Consider the following 23,352-nt stretch of genomic DNA (forward strand, 5'->3'; position numbering starts at 1 on the left):
CCCAATAGCATTTTTTTGAATGTTGGCCCTCACAAATCACAAAAAAAGAAGTCGGGGAGACTGCAAGAAGCTTGGGCCAATTCATGCACTGAGCAGCTTTTATAGATGGGGAAGAAGATTGACAATAAAACTTTACAGTGGAGAAAGATGGAGTCCTATCACTCATGTAGCAGCCAAGCTAAAATTTGTAGTACTATTACTTGCACCAAAATACTGATAAGTAAAAAGTAAGCAAAATGTAATATGCTAAACCCAACACTGTGCAAGGAGAGGAGTTGGGTGGAAAAAAAGATTGTAAAATGCTGGTCAAACCAGGAGCACTCTCTCTTCAGGAAGTACTGTAAATAATGAATGGTGCTCGTCTTAATTAAGGTGGTGACCAAAGGGTGAATAGCCCAGAAATTTTCACTGGACGGGTACATACAGTGTTGGAAAAAAGGTTGAAGGGGCAAGGGAAGTAGAAAAAACAATGGAAAGAAGAAAAAGCTTTTGGCTTTATTATTACACACCTTACTGTTCCCTGACAAGTCTCTAATTGTAGCCCAACCATCATTCCCTCACTTCCTCCACTGTATTTCCTCATCTTCTCTCACTACCTCATCTTTCTTGTACACTTTATATTCTTCACTTGTACAGAGTAAAGGACATAGCCTGCCCATTAAAGGACATGCCCCACTTGCTTTCTGCCAGGCAACATCTTTTAAAGAGGGGAGGAGGTTCTTCCTTCAACAAAGAAAAAGGAGCCGGCAAGGGTAACTGTGGACTGGAGGGAAGCTGAGGTGATTTTCAAGCCAAGAGGCAGGCCTAGATTAAACAAGGAAGAGAGTGCAGCTCTGTTCTGACAGCCAGCTAGCGTCTCTCCCCAGCAAGCAAGAGTTTGTGGCCAAGGACAGTCCTCTGCCACCAGAGATATCCCCCAGCAGCATAGTGGTGCTAGCCCTAATGGGCTGGTTCCAACAAATATAGGGGCAAAGTAAGGGTCATTCCATCTCCCACTCCCTTCTGCACTGATGCAAGGTCTCTACTATCCATTCTTTCTTACCACTCTGCTTCCGCTAAGGTATCTGCCTAAATACATCCTATTTTAGAAATAAATATTGTTATCAAGCTTTCTGTACGCCCCACTCCCCATCCATAATACAACGGCAATGTGAAAAAGGACCAATCTAATGACGAGACAGCTGGTTTTAATACAATGAATATAGACCTTATATGTTTTAAACTAAATGCACAGTGCCCAAGAATGATAGGGTGCCTTTTGCATCTTTACCTCTAACCTGTGTGGGTTAGACTGTGGAGAATATAATTAGGCAGATCACTGCTCTTTTGTTTCATACCAAAAATAATCTGTAGTTGTAATAAAACATGCCCTGAAGGTCAGGTCTATCTAATCCCTGAAGGTGCACTAAGAGAGAACAAATGCTTACTGTACATTAAAAGTTAACAAGAACAGCGTTTTTCCACCGATGGCATTTATTACCTTTGACTGCGGAGCTCTTTGGGATCAAAGCACATTCCTCCATCGACAAAAACGTCTCCATCCTCCCCAGTTCGTTTTTCTCGCCGGGCATTCCGCTTTTCTTCACGACGATATAGTTTCATTAACTGCTTCTCTTGTTCAGACTGAATTGTTACTTGACAGCCATAGTTGGGCTTAGTGTTTTCTCCAGCAAGCTTCCTGCACTGTTCTGCAACATGGAAAAGGGTACAGCTATTTGTAGCATCATGCTGTCTGCAATGTGAATTCTTAGCAAAGTTATTAAATTTATAAGTAGCCTGGAACATTATTTTTTAAAGTTGGGGGGGGGGAGCTTTCTTTTGAGATTTCCAAAATATTGTTAGGTTACTTGACACATTCTGAAACATTCAGTTCACCTCACATACTGGGAAATAATTAGCATTGGGGTAAGAAAGGAGGTGGATACAGTATAACCAGCTTGTCTTCCACAACACATTCAACCTCATTTGAATGACTGAATCTTAGCTTAATAAACTGAGATAAGAACAAGCCTTTTGGCTGCACACACAGCCCCTTCACTCCTTCATTTACGGAGTCATCAAACTAATCAGGAAGGTTTCCCATTCCTAGTTTAATCAAAACTAGGAAACTATGATTAGTAGCTTCAGAATAAACTAGGAAATTAATACAATTATGGTTTAATATCTTGGTTTGTTGTTGTTGTTGTTGTTACTATATATTGATTTATACCCCACCTTTTCCCTTCAAAGTGACTTAAAGCAGCAAAAAAATCAGAAAAAGCAATTATTAGATAAGAATTAAACATTAATAAATTTAAAATATCTTTATTAAAAACATACTGATAATTAAAAAAAAAAACCAGCATGGCACCACCCTTTTCATTAAAAGCAGTCAGTTCCCAGTAGCCCATTCCAAAACTTGCCAATGATAGTTTCTCTATTTCTTTCAAACTATTAAAACTATAGTTACAGGAAGACTTTCTAGTTTTCAGGCTCATGCAAGGGGAGAAGAGGCTTCATCATGTTTCAACCCATTAAGCTGAGATGCGATTGTGTGTACTCTCCCTCACAATGAAACTATATACCCTTAACTGTGGAGTTAATAATCCCACTAATAATTTAAAAAAAAAATACACTAAGATAAGTTATTTTTGGATGTCTGCCATCCATACCCATGACCACCTCTTTCCCCTGTGTGAGTGGTGTTGTTAAGTGTTTAACTAAGAATTAAGCCATGCAACTAATAACACCCTGTGTGCTATTACTTTACCTTGCAGAGATTGCAGTTTATAGTCATTTGGTCCCGAGAAAGATCTCTCCACAATTGGTGATCTGTTCTGGAGGAGTTTCTCTATGAGTTCAAATCCCTCAGGTCCTAGCAGCTCAAACAACTAAAGAAATTGAAGGAAAAGCCATTGCTTTAGTATTATCAATTATTGGATGAAATATGCTTTACAGAATTGTACTTGTTCACAACTTCCAGGCACTAAGCTGTGATCAAGAATGCTATGAACAAGTGGAGCTCCCACGACCCATTATCACATATGCTGCTGCTATGTGTGGAGGATACTTCCACGGCTGCATTGAAGGATGCCCCCCAAGAGCTGGTTTTCAGGAGTGAAAGTTTCTGTCTGTTTACACAGTTTCAACACGCTATCAAGCAGCAAGCATGCAGATGGCGGCTGCTCTCAGCACTGACAAAACTGACTGCTTACGAGGGATATTATGCAGAATCCAATCCAAAAGATGATTCACACATGGCAGCCCAAGTTCACACTAGGTTTCTGATTAGTGCTGGGAGATGAGTCCAGATCAATCAAGGCATTAAAAAAAAAGACTTTCTTTTCAAAATATCAGTTCTGTTGGCAGAACAGTTGATCTGTAATGTATAAATGGCAATCCAGACTTAATGAGGACGACACACACAAACACACACACACACTTCTTTTCAGTACAGATAAAAGCATAAGGCCAGATTCAGAGTTGCACTCCATTTACTACACATTCCTGCAGGTAAAGAGTGGGGAATTTTTCACCAATCCCGCCAACCCACCGCCACAAATGTTCTGCAGAGGATTGACAAAACCACCAGAAAGCTGTAGAAGGTGGAACAGGGGGAAGGTAGGGAGGGAACCAGTGAAAATCACCTCCCTTTTCTGACCACAGGAGCACTCAACAAGCAGAGCAGGAGTCTTTGTAGAATGGAAATTTCACTGGCAAATGGAAGCAGACCTTTGCAGAGGGCGATTGTGATGTCCGGATATAACACATCAGCTTCCACATAAAAATTACAAAATGCCTGGAGACTAGTAGGAAATGCCCCACCCCCACCATGCACATGTCCCATAGGGTCAGCCAACAACCCCTCTCAGTTAAATCAGGCTATTCATATGGAAGTACATAGTGGTAATAGATCCCTGTTAACTAGTCGACTGATCTGAGGGAAAGTTCAGTCAGTAGAGCACGAGACTCTATCCCAGGGTTGTGGGTTTGAACCCAACATTGGGGAAAATATTTCTACACGGCAGTGATTTGGACTACATTATCCTCGCGGTCTTTTCCAACTCTACAATTTTATGATTCTACTTATAGATTTTACTTATAAGCTGAGGGTTGCCAAACATATATATTTTGCACATTCATACTTAATATGTTAAATTTACACCTAAAAAAGGAAACATAAAAGTTTCCTTTACCTTTTTCATTACTGACACTGCCTTTTCATACATAAAAGGACACATATGGATCAGACTTTCACAAATGAAGTGATTGTTTCAATACTGCAAAGTTGCCACAGCCTTCCCTCCTTTCACACAAACAGAGGCATGGAAATCCTTTGTGCAACATGTCAGAAAATGTATGATTAACATTAATTAAGATTGTTAAGCTGCGATACTCCACTATCAAAACGCCAATGAATCACAGTAATCTCGTGAACTACGCATTTCAAAATGAAGCAACCCTCCCAGTAAAGCTGTAATTATTAATAGTACCATGACACTATTTTGATAAGTTTAGAATGAAGTGACATAGGTAGAATCCTTTTCAGAAACAAGAGAAATTATTGCCTTTATAGTGCATTGCCTTTATACTGAACACCATTGGATATTATTCCTTCCATGGCATATGAAAATCACCTTCCTGGCCATAGGCAGATGTCTAGATCAGGAACAGCCAATTCAGCAGCCACCATATGCTATTTAGACTTCCAACTTCCATCTGCCCTAGCCAGTGTGACCAAGTGCCAAATGTAACATCTGGAGGGTGCTACATTGGCTATCCCTCGTCTAGAGCAATTGTATTTGATATAAGAAAATATATCAGGATCCAAAGCACAGCATGCTCAAAAAATCTTTTGAGCTTTTATTTTTCAAACAGCAACTAGCACACCATGCTGGCAAGCCACTTTTGAGACGCTGGGGGCTTTAAAAAGCAGCTTCTCATCATATGGCAGGAAAGTCTGCTGGGGAAAAAAAGGCAAGAAAAAGTGTACCTAAAGCAGATCTTTGGATCTCAGCCACTGTATTTGCATCCATTTTCATCAGTTCTAGCAAACCACTAAAAAACTGAAATTCCCAACCCCATTTGCTACTAAGTAACTTGTGGAGATCTGCCAGTTGATATAGGTCTATATGGCCCCTTGTGAGATGGGCAGGTGTGGTGGAATGCTACATGAGGAAGATAACACAAAAAGGGTCCAGAGTAAGTGGTGCATGTCCAGACCCAGTCATATGTGCCAAAAGATTTCTATGAACGACTGAACCTGTAAGCATAGCAACTGTAAAAGGTATGTCCTACTAGAAGCTTTAGATTACATGACACATGTCCGCATCCTACGCTGTCATTTCCAACCTGTTTGTGTAAGGTTGTTTGAACTGCAAGATGATCACATGCTCCTTAGACATATGAGATGTTTGGACCCCTGTCAACCTTGCCAGCAGATATAACATACCATAGCTGTACTTGTGACACTGTGCAAAACTGACCACCCCCATTAGATCTCCCACGTGTCTTCAACACATGAATGAAAATACCAAAAGGAGACACTTCAAGTCTGAGGGGGAAAGCTCTACTTCTTTTTGGTCCATCACAAGTCAACAATGAAACTGCAGTCAAGAGTAGCTCTGTGAAAGATTGCGATTATGTTGAACTATGTCATTACTGATATCAAAACACTCCAGTTCAACAGAGCATGTGCACCAAAACTGAGGTAAAATGGATAAAACCAAACACAGCCTTCATTGCACAGATTATTAATAGGTACTTTTTCCTCCATAAAAACAAAACAAAACTCAGTTTCGCTATTAATATTAACTGTTGGGGACTTACATATATAGGTAATCAACTTTAAAAAATCTTCTACTTATTTTTGCAAAAAAATTGTCAGTTTTCAAGACCCTAATTTTAGTGTCAGTTTTGTTATAAACGCCACTACCACCATTTCAGAAGAAACCAATTGATTATATAGTGGATCAGAAGCTTTGCTCATGGTAGGACAAAAAGCAGCTGCGATAAAAATGCTCCAAGTAAACCTTTGGTTCCGTTTCAACTAGGAAGAAAGGCAGCAGCTGGAAGGCATTTGGGAACATTGCATGTTGATTCATCTAGAGGGAGAGAAAGGGCACCAGCTAATATCTAGAAACTAAGCTTTGGATCCTATTGGAGAGCAGCTTGCCAGCAGGGAGCAGAGGTGGGCTGCAGAGTAAGATTTGGAAGCATCTGCTTTGGGACAATTAAAACCCAATTTCCCCACTGTTATAAACAACAGCGCATGCTAGATTTTCAAACATTTTCCTGATATTAGAAAAAAACCTATACATAGGCATGTACTAAAACAATATGTGTTCTATGAATTGTAAATAAATGACACATTCCTACCAGCATACATTTCTTTACTTGATAATGTTGATCTACATTAAACCCAATTCTAGAAGCTTAGAATGCTAAATGTAAATTATAAAGCAGATTAAAAGTAGATTAAAGTAAAAAACAGCCATGGAGCATTGAAACTCCTTCTGAGTTTTGCCAATCTCTCTGTGCTCTTTATGAACCCGCCCCCGGCAACAGACTCTAACCTACATTTCTTCCTGGCCTTGCCTGCTAGCTCTCATGGTTAATCAAACTAAAATGTGTGATCTCTTCCTGAAATGAAAAGGCAAGCAGACATCGTTAAATGCCCATTGGGCTGTTATGTCTTGAACTTAGCCCAATTAGGCTCAAAAGAAAGGTATGTAATATGGAGAATCTATCAATACCCAAACTTCCCGATAGAAAGTCTAGCTCAGCCTTGCCCAACCTGGTGGCCTCAAGGTGTTCTGGACTACTACCGGTATCAGCAAATGGCAATTGTAGTCCAAAACATTTGGAAATAGCTCCATCATTCTCCACCTAAATTAGCCAACTGGCAACAAACACTGCCATAACCACACTAGATCCTACTGATGGGCATGATCTCCTTGTAGCTATGCAGTAAAACACACACTGAGTACACAATGTATTTCTGTCTATTCCTAGGCATTCATTAGCACCCCATCTTTACTGTACAGTGGCCTGACTATTTAGCTATTTTTACTTACTGAGAATGTCCTCAATAGCATTATTGTACTGAGTTTCATAGGGTAAGCTTTCTTAAGACAATGAAAACGTACCCTATGAAATCAAAAGACAGGGTACCAGAAGCCCAATACTCCAGCTACCAGTAACAGGACTATAAATTACTATGATGATTTTGCCCTGTGTTTTTCTTTAAAAAAACACCACATTATGTAAATATCACTGCCGTGAATCTGTATTTGAGTTTTCAATCTTCCCTATCCTTGATGGTGTGATGAAAGAACAGAAAAAAAGAAAACAAAAGCATTTAAAACTCTTGAAACAGATTGAGTTGGCTGCAAAGTAAGTGAGTCATGACGAAGCATGACTAACGTGTTCTCGATCCAAACCACAGTTCCAATTAAGAACTCATCAACTTAATGAGATTAGTAGAGAATACCCCCAATAAAGCATGAATCTTTATTAAGCATGAATCTCTTAAGAATCTTCTTATCACATCTATTCAATGGGCCACGATTCCTCCCATCTGCAACAGGAAAATAAAGAAAGTGACCTAACAGAGTTCTTGTAAACAGCAATGGGATACTCTACACCAGGCATCCCCAAACTGTGGCCCTCCAGATGTTTTCACCTACAACTCCCATGATCCCTAGCTAACAGGACCAGTGGTCGGGGAAGATGGGAATTGTAGTCCAAAACATCTGGAAGGCCAAAGTTTGGGGATGCCTGCTCTACACCAACACACTATATCCAATTGTCAGCAGCACTTCTTGAATTAACATTCTTCCCCTATTCCCAAAAAGTCCCACCCCAACAAATAAATCTATCTGCAGTAAAATCAGTGCACTATTTAGGAAGTAATTCGGAAGATATTTATCCATGAAGATGTTCTGGTTCTTCAGTTTATGTGAAAAACAGAGTAATGTATTGCAACAAGGCAAGGAAACTTAAAATAATTCAATTTCTTCCCTTTAGTGCTGAATATACAAAATAGCCTATAGATCTCATTTGTGCCTGTGAAACACACTTTTAAGCTTAAAATGTCAAAGAACCACAAAGCAGCTCAAACACTCCCAAGAAAATAATAATAATAATAATAATAATAATAATAATAATACCTGAAACTATTAAGAGAGGCACCAATACAAACAAAAACGGAGAAATCACATGTAGATATAGCCCACTATTTTTAAAGTGGACATTAGTTACATTGAACCAAAGCAGTTGGAGCACTAGTTCCCAATTTTTTGGGGGGACACTGCCCAATGAGCCCCATAAACTCATCCCCAGCGCTCTTTACCCTCCTCAGTAAAAAGCATTACTCAAATTAGCAGTTTGCATGACCCACCAAGAAATATAATAACACAATAATATTCAAAACAGTAACAATTAATTGTGCATTTATTCAAAATTCAATTTGAACTAAATCATGCTCTGCATAGACCCACTAAAACAAACAAACTTAACTTGTCCACTGATTTCAGCATGCCTATTTCTGAGTTAGCCAGATATAACCCAACATATACAATTTTACGAAAAGGGCTAGGTACCAAAATCTTATAAAGTTTGCCATGTTTATATACAGTTCTTGTTAGCTGAAGGTGCAATTTCTATGGTTAATTTCAATAACAAATGAGATTCTGGGATACTAAAAGAGCATGTGACCCCAAATATGCCAGATATATAAAGCTAAATAAATAAATAAATAAATAAAACTAACACTCTTATAGCTCAATAATTTCAGTGGAAAATGAGTATACTGTACTCAATTTTGGGCAGGACAGAAGCCTGTTTCGTTTATTGTTTATACTATATATATTATACTATATTTACTGTGGTGGTACAAGGCAAAGTTCCATTGTCCTAGGCAATGTACAGATACAAAACAAGGATGTTTTCTGTTTATAGTATTTGTAAGCTCAACTTGGCAAACAAAACAAACGTTGTAGAAACAGCAGGATACAGAAATTAAATTGAGAGGAAACAATTATACAACATTCAACAGTGAAAGAGACAACCTCAGCTTATGTATGGATGCCATCACAGTAAGGGAAGTTCTGGCAGCATGCTGTCTCCCAGCACAAGGGCAAAATATGAAGGTGTTTTCAGCTACTCAAAGTAAGCAAGCACTTGGAAACTCTACTGGGTATCAACACAACAGGAAAGATAGCAAAAGCCAAGAAAGGGCTTAAAAGCTGTTTGTGCTTAATACTGTCAAGAATGGGTAACTAGTGAAGCATTCACAAGAGGCCAGTCACACTGTAGAGCAGAGATAGCCAACATGGTGCCCTCCAGATGTGGCTGCGTTCCAACTCTAATCAGTCCCAGCTAGCATGGCTAACGGTTAGGGATGATGGATTTATTCTCCAATAAAATCTGGAGGTACCACATTAGCTAGCCTGCTGTAGGAGTTATAATGCATCTTGCAGCAGCAGCAAATAAGATGGGAGCCATTAAGAATGAACAGAAAAGATGATAAGAGCCCCTTCACTTTTGAAAAGCTACACAAGGAAAAAGCAAGGGCCAAGTTACATGCAGCACCAAATGATATGTAATCTTTCCCTGGGGACTTTGAAAACACCCCCACACAATGTAGTTAGTTATTCTGTAACCTGATTTAACAAAAATCAACAGGAGCAGAGGGGAAGGGGGGGAACATTGGGGTGATTTTCAGCGATTGGAGAAAAACACAGTGGAAAGGGTTTTTAAGCTCCTCACCCTGCCATAAGTGCTCTGAGACACATTGCAGCAATCTCTGTGACTTAAGTTTGGAACACAAACACACCCTCGCAGGCCAACACTACAAGCAACATGCCTATTACAGGTAGTCTGGTACCAAGAGCAGATACGGAAGGAAATAAAGATTTGAAAGACCTTTTTATTTTTGAATGGAATTCTTTTACCAGCATGTTAATGAGTTCCAGCAGAGGGAGCTATGGTAACATGCCTGTAACAACTTCGAAATGAACCAATTCAATGAAAGGAAGTAACAGAATGGTGGGAGACTCCAATTCAAACTACACATCCCCAAACCATGTGATCCTCAAGGTCCTAGAGGGTTTAGGAAGGTGCATTTGAAATCAGGCGGCACACTGCTAAAAACATAAAGACCACTGACAAAACAAAGCAATTAAATACATTAGTAGCAGGAGATTGTCTAGACCAGGCTTCCTCAACCTCGGCCCTCCAGATGTTTTTGGCCTACAACTCCCATTGATTGTAGTCTCAAAACATCTGGAGGGCCGAGTTTGAGGAAGCCTCCTCTAGACTCTAGAGAGGTGGTTTGGACCCTTAAATGACAAGGGAGTCACCTACATGCTTTGGGGTTTGAACTGGAAGTCACTGACAAGCAACAAGACCTTGGGGTCATAGTGGATAGCTCACTGAAGATGGCAACCCAATGCACTGTAGCTGTGTAAAAGGCAAATTCCATGCTAAGGACCATTAGGAAAGCAACTGCCAATATCATAATGCCTACGCAACTGTGGCGCGACTGCAGTTGGAATACTGTGTACAGTTCTGATCCGAAAGGGTATTGCAGAGCTGGGAAAGGTTCAGAAAAGGGCAGCTGAAATGATCAATGGGACGGAGCAAACCCCCTGTGTGGAAAGGCTGCAGCATTTGGGACTTTTTAGTTTACAGAAAAGGTGAGTAAGAGGCAACATGACAGAAATGTATAAAATAATGCACAACATGCAGAAAGTGGACAGAGAAACCTTCTTCTCTCTCTAGAACTTGCGGCCATCCAATGAAGCTGGAAGTGGAACTTGCTCTCACGGGAATCAGTGGTGGCCACCAATTGGGTGGCTTTAAAAGAAAATTAGTTGAATTTATGCAGCACAAGGCTACCAATGACTACTTCCCACAGTTACTATGCTTTGCTTCCATTGTTGGAGGCAGTAGGCTTCCTGGAAACCACAGGAGGGTTTGCACTCAAGTCTTGCTTGTGAGCTTCCCATAGGCATCTGGTTAGCCACTGTGAGAACAGGGGGCTTGATGAAACGGGTCACTAGCCTGATCCAGTAGGCTTTTCTGATATCTATTTCCCTACTATCTCTCATGAGGCATCCTGTCCTTTACAAAAGAATCAAAAGGGAAACAGCACATAAAACCCAGTCTCTAGGTATCAGTTTGAAATGCATTTTTTCTCAAAACACAGCAAACCTGTTTCATATATTTCCCCATTACAACTATTGCAAGAAGCTGAAGTACTACCACTTCACAAGAAGCCAGCAGAAAATTAGCCCCGGGATTATTCTCAGGCTACTTTACAAAGGAGTGGCTTCAAGAAGCAGCAAGCTGTTTCCATATTGTTTTCTCTGACTCTCCCACCTCAGGCCATTCCCAAGGATTTCCTGAGCATCAGGCCAGGCTTATGAGGATGGGAAGAACAGATGCAGTGGTAGCACAAGTGGGCTCTACTTAAGCACGCTCTGTTCCAAGCCATTGATACTTAAGGCAATACTGAAAACATGATGCATACTGTACCTCATTCTGAAGCTCATCACCACTTTTATGCGAAGCTAGCATCTCATACAAAGTGCAGCAAAGATCCTCTGTTGTTGGGACTCCAGGGGTTTCTTTTAGTGATTCACTCAGGTACTTTCCAACCTCACACCACAGAAAAGAATCATCCACTTTGTCCGATGACTTCATGCCAGAGCTTTCATCATAGCCATTTGGGAAACGTTCCAAATGGTTATTTAGAAATTTATTAAAATCCAAGCTAATACCTTTCTGTTCATCAATTTCACCGTTTACTGGCAGTTCTTCAAAGTGATCCAAATCATACATGTCAAAGGAAAACGCGATGTTTTTACCAAAACACAATTTCCTGTCATCGTTTTTGTCTTCTGTCATCTGCAGAAGGCCAGCTAGCTGATCTTCTGTGAAATGGGAAGCAATCCGATAGGTGGCTTCGTGGGCTTCCGTCGCAGAGGATGAGGGAAAGGGCCCAAACATCTGTTTGATGGCTTTTGTTTCCTCATGACCAACACATTCCTTTGTGTGAAATGTTTTAAAAAGGAAAACAGCACCACTTTCAATGGCTTCCTGACCATTCTCAGATCCCACTGTTCACAGAAAAGAAACCCAGAAAAGATTATAAACACCTACAGTTTAAACCAGCTACCTTATACAACCACCATATTTGAATGATTTTTGTGACAACCAGGTAAGTGGCACAAAGCAAGAATATAAACTGAAGAATAAAACTCTTTTGAAGAACTGAAGTCCTAGGAATTTGAAAAATAATGAGATTCCATTAGATCCAATCTACAGGTAAACTTTATGCAGAGCTAGTAAGCTGCCAGTATGCATGTATGTGAAGGTTTGAGATGGGTGGGGTGGTTAGGTGGAGAAGGGACATAGTTTTGTAATGCTGCCCTCATTTAAAGCTTCTTGCATGTAATAAACTAGAACAGTGCAAGAAGGCTAGGCTAGCCATCTCCCTAATGTGCTAGGATTATCACATGTAGGTAGCACTTTACATAAGAACGGCATCATGCCTCCTACTGATGCTTTTCTAAATGTCTCAGAGATGCTGCTGCAGGTGAATTTCTGTGTTTTTTCCTTAGGATATAGGCAAGGATGAGCTCCACCTTTAAGCTAGAATACCAAAATGCAATTTAGACACTAAACTCATGAGTTTGATCACTTACCTCCCATCCCGGCCAGATGGGCGGGGTATAAATAATAAATTATTATTATTATTATTATTATTATTATTATTATTATTATCCTTTCAGTTAATGACAATGACTTCTCTTTCCTATGCTAAGGGTTTGGGGTAGTAACTTCAGTTTTCACCCATCCTCCTCCTTGCCTGGTTGTAGCTGATTTTCAGCCCCAGACCAGAATCTGCCACCTTTCTCAGCACCCAACAACCCCCAATTTGCAAATATAATGCCAATGTGCTTCAATAACTTAAAGAGGAGATGGGGGAATGAGAAGCTCTACAGATGTTGCTTGACACCATTTCCCCTCAGCATCAGGTAGCACGGCCATTAGCCAGGAATGATGGGAGCTGTAGTCCTGCAACATCTACAGGGCAACATCTACAGGGAGTTGCACATGGCCAGAAACAGCAGAGCCTTGACCTAAGTGAGATATGCAATTCCCAGGATATCCTCTCAACCCCACCACCCCAAACCTGTACTTCAGCAGACAAGATATGCAGTCCGCTTTGCTGAAATGGCAATGAATGGGAGCCGCGACGATTTTTCAGCACAGTCTCAACATTTGCTCACAAACTTCAAATAATAAATCCATTTTCATCCTTTTGACATTCTTTGTACCAGCTTTATTTTATGAGACTGAAAGTAGTGCATCAAGGACACCCCATGCATCAATGATCTGAATTAATGTTAAGATGTTCTACTGGACAGGTATTATAAGCTATACAAGTCTGAAGTTATACATTTAACATTTCTATATAGAAATATTTAGTTACAGGTAGGTAGCCGTGTTGGTCTGAGTCGAAGCAAAATAAAAAAATTCCTTCAGTAGCACCTTAAAGACCAACTAAGTTTATATTTTGGTATGAGCTTTCGTGTGCATGCACACTTCTAGTGTGCATGCACACGAAAGCTCATACCAAAATATAAACTTAGTTGGTCTTTAAGGTGCTACTGAAGGAATTTTTTTATTTTATATAGAAATATGTAGAACATGTAAAATATGTTCTATTTTATATAGAAATATGTTCTTCTACAGCTAAAACCGATGCAAATTCACATTGATAGGTTAAAACAACAACAATCAATTTTTACTTATGATCCTTTTCATCAAACACAGGAAGTTGTCAGGAAGTCAGTAGGCATGGGAGGGGGGAATATTGTTTCATTTTTGTTTTAACTATTTATGTTGTGCTTTTATTCTTTTTTTTTATCTTGTGAGCTGCCTTAAGATGCCTTCATCTGCCTTCAGATGAAGGATGGTATATAAATTTTAAAATAATAATAATATAATGATAATAATAATAATAATAATGCCAAACTCTTTTAAAAAAAAACACCACACCATTCAGTATGATCACTTCAACACTTCAAATCCTCAGCACTCAGCCCCTCCATTGGTATCTTTCTGGTACACAATCAGGACCCTGTAAGCTAAGAGTAGATGGCCCATGCTCAGAGTGTGGCCTTCAATTTACCTTTCCTTTCCCACATGCAGAGTGCTAAAATGAAGCCTACATGTATTTATTTAGAAGATTCATATCCCACTTTTTGATCAAGTTATTCTCAAACTTTTTTAGTTGAGATTATAATAATGTGAGTGCACAACACACAGGCAAGAGCCACACAACCTTGCAAACCTTAGTCCCAGCCCAGTATGCTTCTCCTCAGCCCTGTGGTCCTACAGACAGTAGGAACAGAGTGTTCTTTCTGGCCGGGAGGTGGGTGGAAAGAAAGCTTTGTGCATTTACAGAAGCAGCTGGGGGATGCTGGTTGGTGTCTCACTATCAAATTGCTTTGCAACGATTTTGAAGACTATGCAAGATTGCTTACATTAAAGGCATTAGTGGGGAAAATAAGGCACTTCATTAATACTTGAAGATCAAATATTATATCACATACTATTGGGGCGAATTCTGCCAGTAAACATCTCTTGCATTAGGAGCAGAAAGAAAGGAAAGAGGATATAATGGATGTGCCATGGCCGGTACTGTTAGGTGTAGCAATTATGATGTGGCCGGGGTAGGGGGGTGGGGGGAGGTTGTGTGCCTTGTGCCTTTGTTCAGTTAGTCTGAAAAAGGGAAAACAGCAACGATTATATGCAGCATGGTAAGTGCCTGTGGCTTTTCTAAATGTACCTATCTGGTATTACACCGAAGAGGGGAGATATTTGGGGTATTAAAACTGTAATCCCAGAACTGAGTTTTTTAAAGCTGTTCACTCCAAAGTTTCAGAGATTCCCCCCTCCCCCAAAAAGGTGGTTTTTAAAATGCAAGGATAATAAGATAACTTTTGTGGACTCATCTGCAAAGCTAGCCTAATTTCATCATACCATAAATATTCTACAAATAAGTAATTATTTGTAGCAATCACAGGCTTGCAAATGATTAGAAGCCTTTTAAATGTTGCAGCTTTTTGTTCTGCAAGACTAGACTACAGTGTGGCTCAGTCATCTACAAATACTATCCCACTTCTAAATTACCACTTACCTATTTGTTTGGAAGCTTGTAGTATTGTCTTTAAATCTTCAAGTATGGATTGTTTGTTTTCCTTGGCTGAATTTTCATCAACAAAGCTAACTATTTTCTTCCAGGTAAGACCAGACTTCAGTTGCTCTTCTTGCAATTTGGTTCTTTTATTCTGAAGATATAGAACACAAGTAGTCAGAAAGGTTCAGGGTTTTTGGAACAAAGGTATTCTATATGGTAAGAAAAGGAATGTTTTCAAATACTTCCAAACGCTACCTACCTATTGCTTATTAGAGCTGAAAGTTCCAAATGCTAGCACATTATTCATGTGTTAAAAATGATTAGTTTTAAGACAACACCTAAAAATCTAGTGATAAAATTGCATGCTTGAATCTCACATTGTTCTCACATTGTCTAAAGCATTCACCACGCTTTAGCCACTCCTTTAAACTTGACTGGGGAAAGGGGGGGCGGCAAGAAGAGCAGCTGTTGCCGGGCAAAGTTTAAAGCAGTGGTGGCCAAACTTGGCCTTCCAGCTGTTTTGGGACTACAACTCCCATCACCCCTAGCTAACAGGACCAGTGGTCAGGGATGATGGGAACTGTAGTCCCCAAACAGCTGGAGGGCCAAGTTTGGCCATCACTGGTTTAAAGCACTAGTAAGAGATGAGCTTTGAGAGTAGCTTTAATTCTGAACCATTCTTCACTCATGGCTCTATAAATTTGGGTTCCAACCATAGTTAAGAAGTAGGCCTATGTTCAGGCATATTGCTAAGTGATGGGCTAATTTTATCCAAGGATTATAGAATTATAAATTATGGTTAACGAGTATAGTTATAACTGTTGTTTATAAACCATAGTTAAGCTGAGGGGCCAAGTTTGGAAAATCAACTTTAGCTAACGATTAACTAAATCATGGCTTATAAACCATGCAAATCTATCTCTAATGAGTGACAATGGGATTCATGAAACATCTTCTATCTAAAATTTGACTTCTCCCTATTTTTTCCCTGCACAATCTTCCTCTTTCCCCAAACTCCTCTCTGATTTGGGAAAATATGAAATACAACTGACTGATCCATCCTATACCATTTCCCCCCTTTTTCAAAAGGACCCCACTGGAGAATGTAAACAATTCTCCTTCCCCATCACTGATACCACCCTTCATTTCAGCAGCCAATCACAGTCCCTTTTTGAGATTCGTTCCATTCTCATGCAGTTTAGGGGGGCGGCGGCTGCTATTGCCATAAAAAAACAGGCACCTAAAAAAACTGCACAGATTATTATTAAATAGAGCTAGTATTCCAACTCCTCTTTGAGAGCCATCAGAAGATTATTTAAGAAAAAATGCATTAAAGTGCTGTACAGTATGTTCCTTAAATTTATGCTATATTAGTTGTTGCTGATGCTTGTTTCAGTGAATGGATTCTCTTTTAATGGTTCATTTAGTAGTGCACTTACACAATTTCAAATGACATGAAAAGAGAGGGCCAAATTGATGCTCTAGTTATAGTGATGAAAGAATGGAATAGAGGTAAGATTAGAGGAGTTACTCTGGGCTTATAGCGACATGACGGAAATCAGAATAAGCTCTGAAGTGCTTGGGTAGGTGTACGCGTAGGCCTAGATGGCATATCAGTATCAAATTGCAAGATGCCAATTTGTTTCTTTTCAATTTACTTTGAACAGAAGATGCCATTGGCTGGCAACGACTATTTGTGCTATTTCGCCTTTTGTTTCAGGAGTGTCTGCTATTGGTTAAAAGTTTTAGCTTTTCACTTTCTAGAGAGATCAGCAGCTCAGTCACCATAGCCCATTAAAAACAAAGCAAAAGGCAAATACAGTCGGATTATTTTCTCGTGTATATACCCAGTGATGTGGGTTTTCTAGAAAGTTTTATCTGTTTCAGCCTGCCACTCCACTCATGAACCTGGTAAGACCTCAGATCTCATGGCATCCCCCGTGGTCTGCCTAATTTGGCCTAGGAACTAGACATTACACTTGCCTCCTCTACAGATTACTGGTTGGCCAGTGACAGACTGAAGGTCAGAACTAACCCATAGAACGTCACACTCTGGCATGTCCGCAGATGCTAGCAATGGAAAACTGTAGGAAAATATTGCACGCACATCCAACTGTGTGACATTAAAATGACTTTTCGAAGTTACAAAATTTATGGCACTACTGCATCCCTTCAGAGCTCCATCCTCTCCTGTGTGAGCTTTAAAAAAAGATTAATGTTTGCAAAAAAGAAATACATAAAGTACATAATCTGAGGCAAAGCTGTTGACAAAATGACTGAATATAATAAGCAACTAAAAACATCAAAATAATTCTCAATATTTAAGTTTTGAACAAATAATTTACCGTTAAGTCAGCAGATTCTTCACTGTAATCATCTTGTTTAGTGACATTTGAAAAGGAGCGCAGGGCTCCTGTTAGGCGAGGAAGGGCCATTTATTACCCATTCAGTGATCCATATGATGAGACATTAAATTCATCTCCAACAGGTAAACCTCCAAAAAAAACAACATCAAAAACACAGTTAAGTTTTGCCAGTGCTTTGGGAACTTCTCAGTTTAAGTAAATAAACTATTTTATGCAAACAAATGGATGTACACTCAGAGCCTCTGTCTATAACCTATGAAAATTCTTGAAGAACAGGAGAGATCCTTACAGACTGTAGACGGGCAAATGTTGTCCCCATCTTAGAACCGTACAATCATAGAATCATAGAGTTGGAAGGTACCCTGGGGATCATTTAGTCTAAACCTCTACAATACAGAAACATGCAGCTATCCCATACAGGGACTGAACCTGTGACCTTGGCATTATCAGCACCATGCTCTAACCAACTGAGCTATCCAAAAGTTATCTTCAAAGGGGGGGGGGGAGAAACCCAGGTCACCAACCAGTCAACTTGACATTGATAGCAGGAAAGGTCCTAGAGCACATAATTAAACAGTCGGTCTGTGAGCACTTAGGAAAGCATGCTGTGATTATTACAACCCAGCATACGTTTCTCAAAAGAAGTAATGTCACATGAATCTCATGTGAAAAGGATTTAGGGGTCTTAGTAGATAGACGACAAGCTTCTAGGCTGCACCAACAGCTTCTAGGCTGCATCTACATTGTCCTGATCAAGGGAAATAATACTACAGTGCTGCTCTATTTTGCCTTGGTCAGACCATACCTGGAGCACTATGTCCAGTTCTGGGTACCACAATTTAAGAAGGATGTTGACAAGCTAAACTGTGTGCAAAGGAGGGCAGCCAAGATGATAAAGGGTCTGGAAACTGAGCCTTATAAGGAGCGGCTGAGGGAAGTGGATATGTTTGGCCTGGAAAAGAGGAGACTGAGATATGATAGCCATCTTCAAATATCTAAAGGGCTGTTACACGAAAGATGGTGCAAGCTTGTTTTCTCCTGCTCCAAAGGGTAGAACCCAGACCAATGGCTTCAAGTTACAAGAAAGGAGATTCCAACTAAACATCAGGAAGAACTTTCTGACAATAAGAGCTTTGAAACAGTGGGATAGACTCCCTTGGAGGGTGATGGGACTCCCTTCCCTTGGAGGTTTTCAAGCAGAGGTTGGATTTCCATCTGCCATGGGTGCACTGCAGGGGGCTGGACTAGATGATCTTTGGAATCCCTTACAACTCTGCAATTCTATGATTCTGTGCATAGGATTGTACTTCGTCTTAAACCAGCAGGCAAGAACTTTAGCAAAAAGAAATTACTTTAAATTATTTGATGAAATAATATAACACAAGGAGCATTATAAACTTATTATAAAATGATAAATTCGTTTTCACTAATTAACAGATAAAGCATACATCCACTGAGTAGGCAAATTTCTCATTTCTCTCCAACCATATTCAGCATTAAACATGATTCAGGTTTACAGTTTCACCTGTACAAATCATGGTTAACACTAACCAGGTTGTTCCTTAACCAGGGATTGAAAATATGTTTCATTGCCCAGTGCAACTTGTTTGAGTGGTATCATAGTCAGCTTTGGGGCAGATGTAATACTGAACCATAATTATGGCTAATGAGGGGATAGGGATTTGCACCAGATGGAAGAACAGAGTTAAGTATGTGTTTCGAAGGCTGGCTCTGAATTTGTAAAATACACGAAGCCAACATTACATCTTCACCAGGTCAATCATGGAAAGGAAATGTCAATGATTTAAGACATGCTGATTTTGTATGCATAAATGCTTACAGGACTCCATTAACTCAGAAGAGATGTGGTGCCACAAAGGGCTATATAGGAGCAAGGAAAGTCACCTCTTATTGCCCTTCCACCAGTGGAAGCCTCCCATGAACAAAACTCTACTCAAGGGATACTCCAACCACCAGGAGAAAACTGAAGATCCACATCAATATCTTTTCCTTAAAATAAATTGTTGAAACTATCAAGCAACTGGAAGACTTCAGCACCTGGCAAATTGAAAAGGCTTAAATTCTTCAAGCAAGACTTCCGTAAGCCAAGTGAATAGGGAACAAGCCCTGCTTCACCTCCAAAGCAAACCAAATAGCTGTGCTCTTGAATAGGAATAAAAGTATTGGTGGTAGCAGCAACCTACATACACATACCTAAAGCCAGTCACCAAGAAGTTCCCAGGTTCCTGTCTCCTCTCTCCTGGGCATGTCATTCTCTCTTGTCATTGCAATTTTCAAAGCCATAGAGAACATAAAACTCTTTTAGCTACTCTGCTAACTGAAGAGCTTTTCTCATACTTTCTTATGCCCTTGGATCATACAGTACTGGATCACTCACTTATAGTCAAGAGACTTTTAATGCTCCTGCAGAAGAGCACTTTCTTAACACCAACAATTAATTTTCCATTTTGGGGACTACTTACTAAGATTTTTCCAGCCTTTGCAAAACTTACACAGAACAGATTTTAGTTAGATGGATTACATGTGAACATGATGCTGTTATCAAGTCCTTTTGTTCCACCTTCATTTGTCAAGTCTTATTTGGTCCAAAAGCTCTCTGGATGGAAACAGAAGTACCACTTGCTTTACTTTAGGTGTCAAGTATGGAGAGAATGCTTTTCCTATCCTCAGAAAAATTTAATGGAACTTCATTACACAACCATTTGAGTCTCTATTTATGGTAGAATAAGCTGGAAACCAAAACAACTTCAACAACAAATCAAAAGATTAAAGCAGCACATACCTTTTTTACTAATATTTATAATGGCTTCTCTTCCAAAATAACACTCATGTCTGCAAAACGCTCAAAAGCTACTTATTTGTAATCTTTCACCCACTATGTCTGCATTGTTTTCATCTTACTATAAACAATGGAACCAAAAGACTATTTATTTTATTCCTATTTAACATAATTTGTATACAGCAGTTTACTCAAAATGTAAAATATACATTAAAATGCAAGATTCTGCAGCGAGTGTGACCAGCTTATCAGAAAAGACTACAATTAAAAAGCAAATAGGTATAATACGAGCTTTAACAGGGAAAGGGGCCCCTGACCGTTAGGTCCAGTCGTGGACGACTCTCATCTCTGGGGTTGCGCACTCATCTCGCTTTATAGGCCGAGGGAGCCGGCGTTTGTCCACAGACAGCTTTTGGGTCATGTGGCCAGCATGACTAAGCCGCTTTTGGCGAACCAGAGCAACACACGGAGACACCGTGTACCTTCCCGCTGGAGCGGTAACTATTTATCTACTTGCACTTTGACGTGCTTTCGAATTGCTAGGTGGGCAGGAGCTGGGACCGAACAACGGAAGCTCACCCCACCACAGGGATTTGAACCGCCAACCTTCTGATCAGCAAGCCCTAGATTCAGTGGTTTAGACCACAGCACCTTACATATTCTTAATATAGGCAGCTGCCTTATACCAGGTTACTTTTTTACAACTAACCCAGTGTCGTCTACTCAAACTGGGAGGTTCTTGCCAGTGTCTCTGGTAAAGATCTTTGCCCGATCCATTTAACTAGAAATGCCATGGGGCATGTAAAGTGTGTGTTCTGCCACTACTGTACCTCTGAGCCTCCCCAGATTATATAATCAGGAGTATTGAGCACACGCTTTACGTAGCCTGAGTAACAAATATACCAAAGGTAACCAGCCTTCATTGGCCTGAGGGCCACATTCACTCTGGGGCTGCATGTCAGCAGTGGGTGTGGTCAAAAGTGGAAGTGGACACCCAAACTCTTGCACACCTCTACACACACAAGGATACAAAACCAATTCCCCACCTTCTCAGCTGATCCATGTGGATGAACTAACTGACAAGCAGCAATTTGTGTGGAAAGGGACTATTTCTCCACTTATCAAATAACTGATGTGGTGCACAGGGAGGAAGTGATGTTGAGCTCTCTGCTGACTGGTGTGCTGTATCTACTTTTTTCTTTTACAACCACTGCCAAAATCAGTGGGGTGGGGAAAAACTGCTTGGAGATGCAGTAGATTAGAACCTAATACTGTATAGCACCTATGGTAGGGGCAGTACTATTAAAATGCATTAATTGGCTCAAGGCCATCTACTTTGACTTAGTCAATGGGAGCTGAATGGAGATGGGGTAAAGTAGCAAGTCATGACGTCTTTTTCCAAATATCCACCTATCCGCAAGTAGGAACCCAGGGCCTCTCGCAGGCAGCCCGATTTAAGAGACACCAGGCTCAGTTTTCCTTTAACTTGCAATGCCAGTCAGTCGCTTACCCCCCTCAGCGGTGACAAAAGCGATCCCTTGCTTACTTGTTGATCTGCCCCGTTACCCAATGGACTTTACTCTCAAACGGCCACGAACAGGACCAGAGAGAACAGGGAGTCTTGCCTGCAATAATAAACACGACCGGGACCGAGAGGCAACCCTCACACCCAAGTGTCACTAGACCAAAGTCGCACACGAGCAAACGGGCACGCAGGGTTGGGCTATGAAAGGCTGCGATCCCCGTCCTCTTCCTCGGGAGCGTGGGCCACTGAATCCCGTGGCTACAAGAAGGGAAGGAAGCCACTAGAAGCGAGGGACGGGCCGCAGACTTTCGCTGCCTGGCTTCTATCCCGGCGGGAAACCCTGCACTGGGGGTGTCAGGGGCGCCTGGGCTCAGCAGGGCTGAGTCTTTCTCTCTCCCTCGCACGGAGGGCGCCTCCTGCTCAGCCCCCAGCCGGGAAGCGGTTCCGTCCGGCGGCGGCTGCCCGGCTTACCTTCTTCGCTTTGCTGCCACGCCGCTTCTCTCCCATGGAGGGCCGACGCTTACTATTTCGACCGAGCCGCTTCCGGGTTCCTCTCCTCGCGCAGCCGCGTTCCTCCCCTTCCGCCGGTTTCGCCGGCTGAGCCGAGGGACGCCGCGTTCGGAAAGCGCGGTGACGGCGGCGCGGCGCTTCGGCCGAGGCGTCAGCCAATGAACGTCCCCTCGTTATGGAAGGCTCCGCCCCCTTATCCTCAACACTTCGACGTGCACAAACCGCCCTCGGAGAATCCGACTTTCTCTTTCGTTTCCTGATGCGCCCCAGAACCGAAGACCAAATCTGTTGCCGGCAGGAAGAGGGGCGGTGCAATCCTGGTTGCTTCTGACGCCGCCTCTGCTTGCGGGATAATAGTGGCAGCTGCCTATACAGTATATAGGGAACAAGCGAAATTCAGAACTGTGGCCGAACAGCGACAGCCGGCTGCTTCCCAGTTGCCGGCCACATCTTCTGCGTTCAGGAGACACCAGGTTCAATTTCTGGCATCTCCGGGTGGGCGGGGAAAAATAATAAATTATTATTAATTATTATAGTAGGGTTGGGAATCTGCCAACCTAGCAGTTCGAAAGCACGGCAAAGTGCAAGTAGATAAATAGGTACCGCTCTGCCGGGAAGGTAAATGGCGTTTCCGTGCGCTGCTCTGGTTCGCCAGAAGCAGCTTAGTCATGCTGGCCACATGACCTGGAAGCTGTACACCTGCTGCCTCGACCAATAACGCGAGATGAGCGCCGCAACCCCAGAGTCATCCACAACTGGACCTAATGGTCAGGGGTCCCTTTACCTTTTTAGGGTTGGGAATGTCTTGGGTCTGAAACTCCGGAAAGATGCTGCCGGTCAGTACAGACAATGCTGAGCTAAACGGAACAGTGAATGGTTTGACTGGTATAAGGCACCTTATTGCAAACGAGTCATTGGGAATGAGTTTTTTTGGGTTTTTTTAAGCACCAAAAAA

The 23,352-nt window shown here is 41.2% G+C and overlaps 1 protein-coding gene across 2 annotated transcripts in view; it reads right to left on the minus strand.

Annotated features, from left to right (window-relative positions):
* Nucleotides 1–22,492, minus strand: part of ASCC3 (activating signal cointegrator 1 complex subunit 3) — a 203,584-nt gene extending 181,092 nt beyond the window's left edge. The window contains exons 1-6 of one of the 2 annotated variants that reach the window (XM_035109325.2): nt 22,359–22,492; nt 17,542–17,690; nt 15,197–15,347; nt 11,521–12,104; nt 2,750–2,870; nt 1,481–1,688 (exon numbers count right to left, since the gene is read on the minus strand). In XM_035109325.2, coding sequence (XP_034965216.2) covers nt 1,481–1,688; nt 2,750–2,870; nt 11,521–12,104; nt 15,197–15,347; nt 17,542–17,631 — 1,154 coding nt within the window. In that variant the 5' untranslated portion in view covers nt 17,632–17,690; nt 22,359–22,492. Of the gene's footprint in view, nt 1–1,480; nt 1,689–2,749; nt 2,871–11,520; nt 12,105–15,196; nt 15,348–17,541; nt 17,691–20,045; nt 22,269–22,358 lie in introns of those variants that run through there. The other variant, XM_035109326.2, reaches the window with a different exon arrangement.
* Between the last annotated feature and the right edge of the window lie 860 nt (nt 22,493–23,352).

This window comes from Zootoca vivipara, chromosome 3 (genome assembly GCF_963506605.1).
Source record: "Zootoca vivipara chromosome 3, rZooViv1.1, whole genome shotgun sequence".
In the NCBI taxonomy this organism is placed as follows: Eukaryota; Metazoa; Chordata; class Lepidosauria; order Squamata; family Lacertidae; genus Zootoca; species Zootoca vivipara.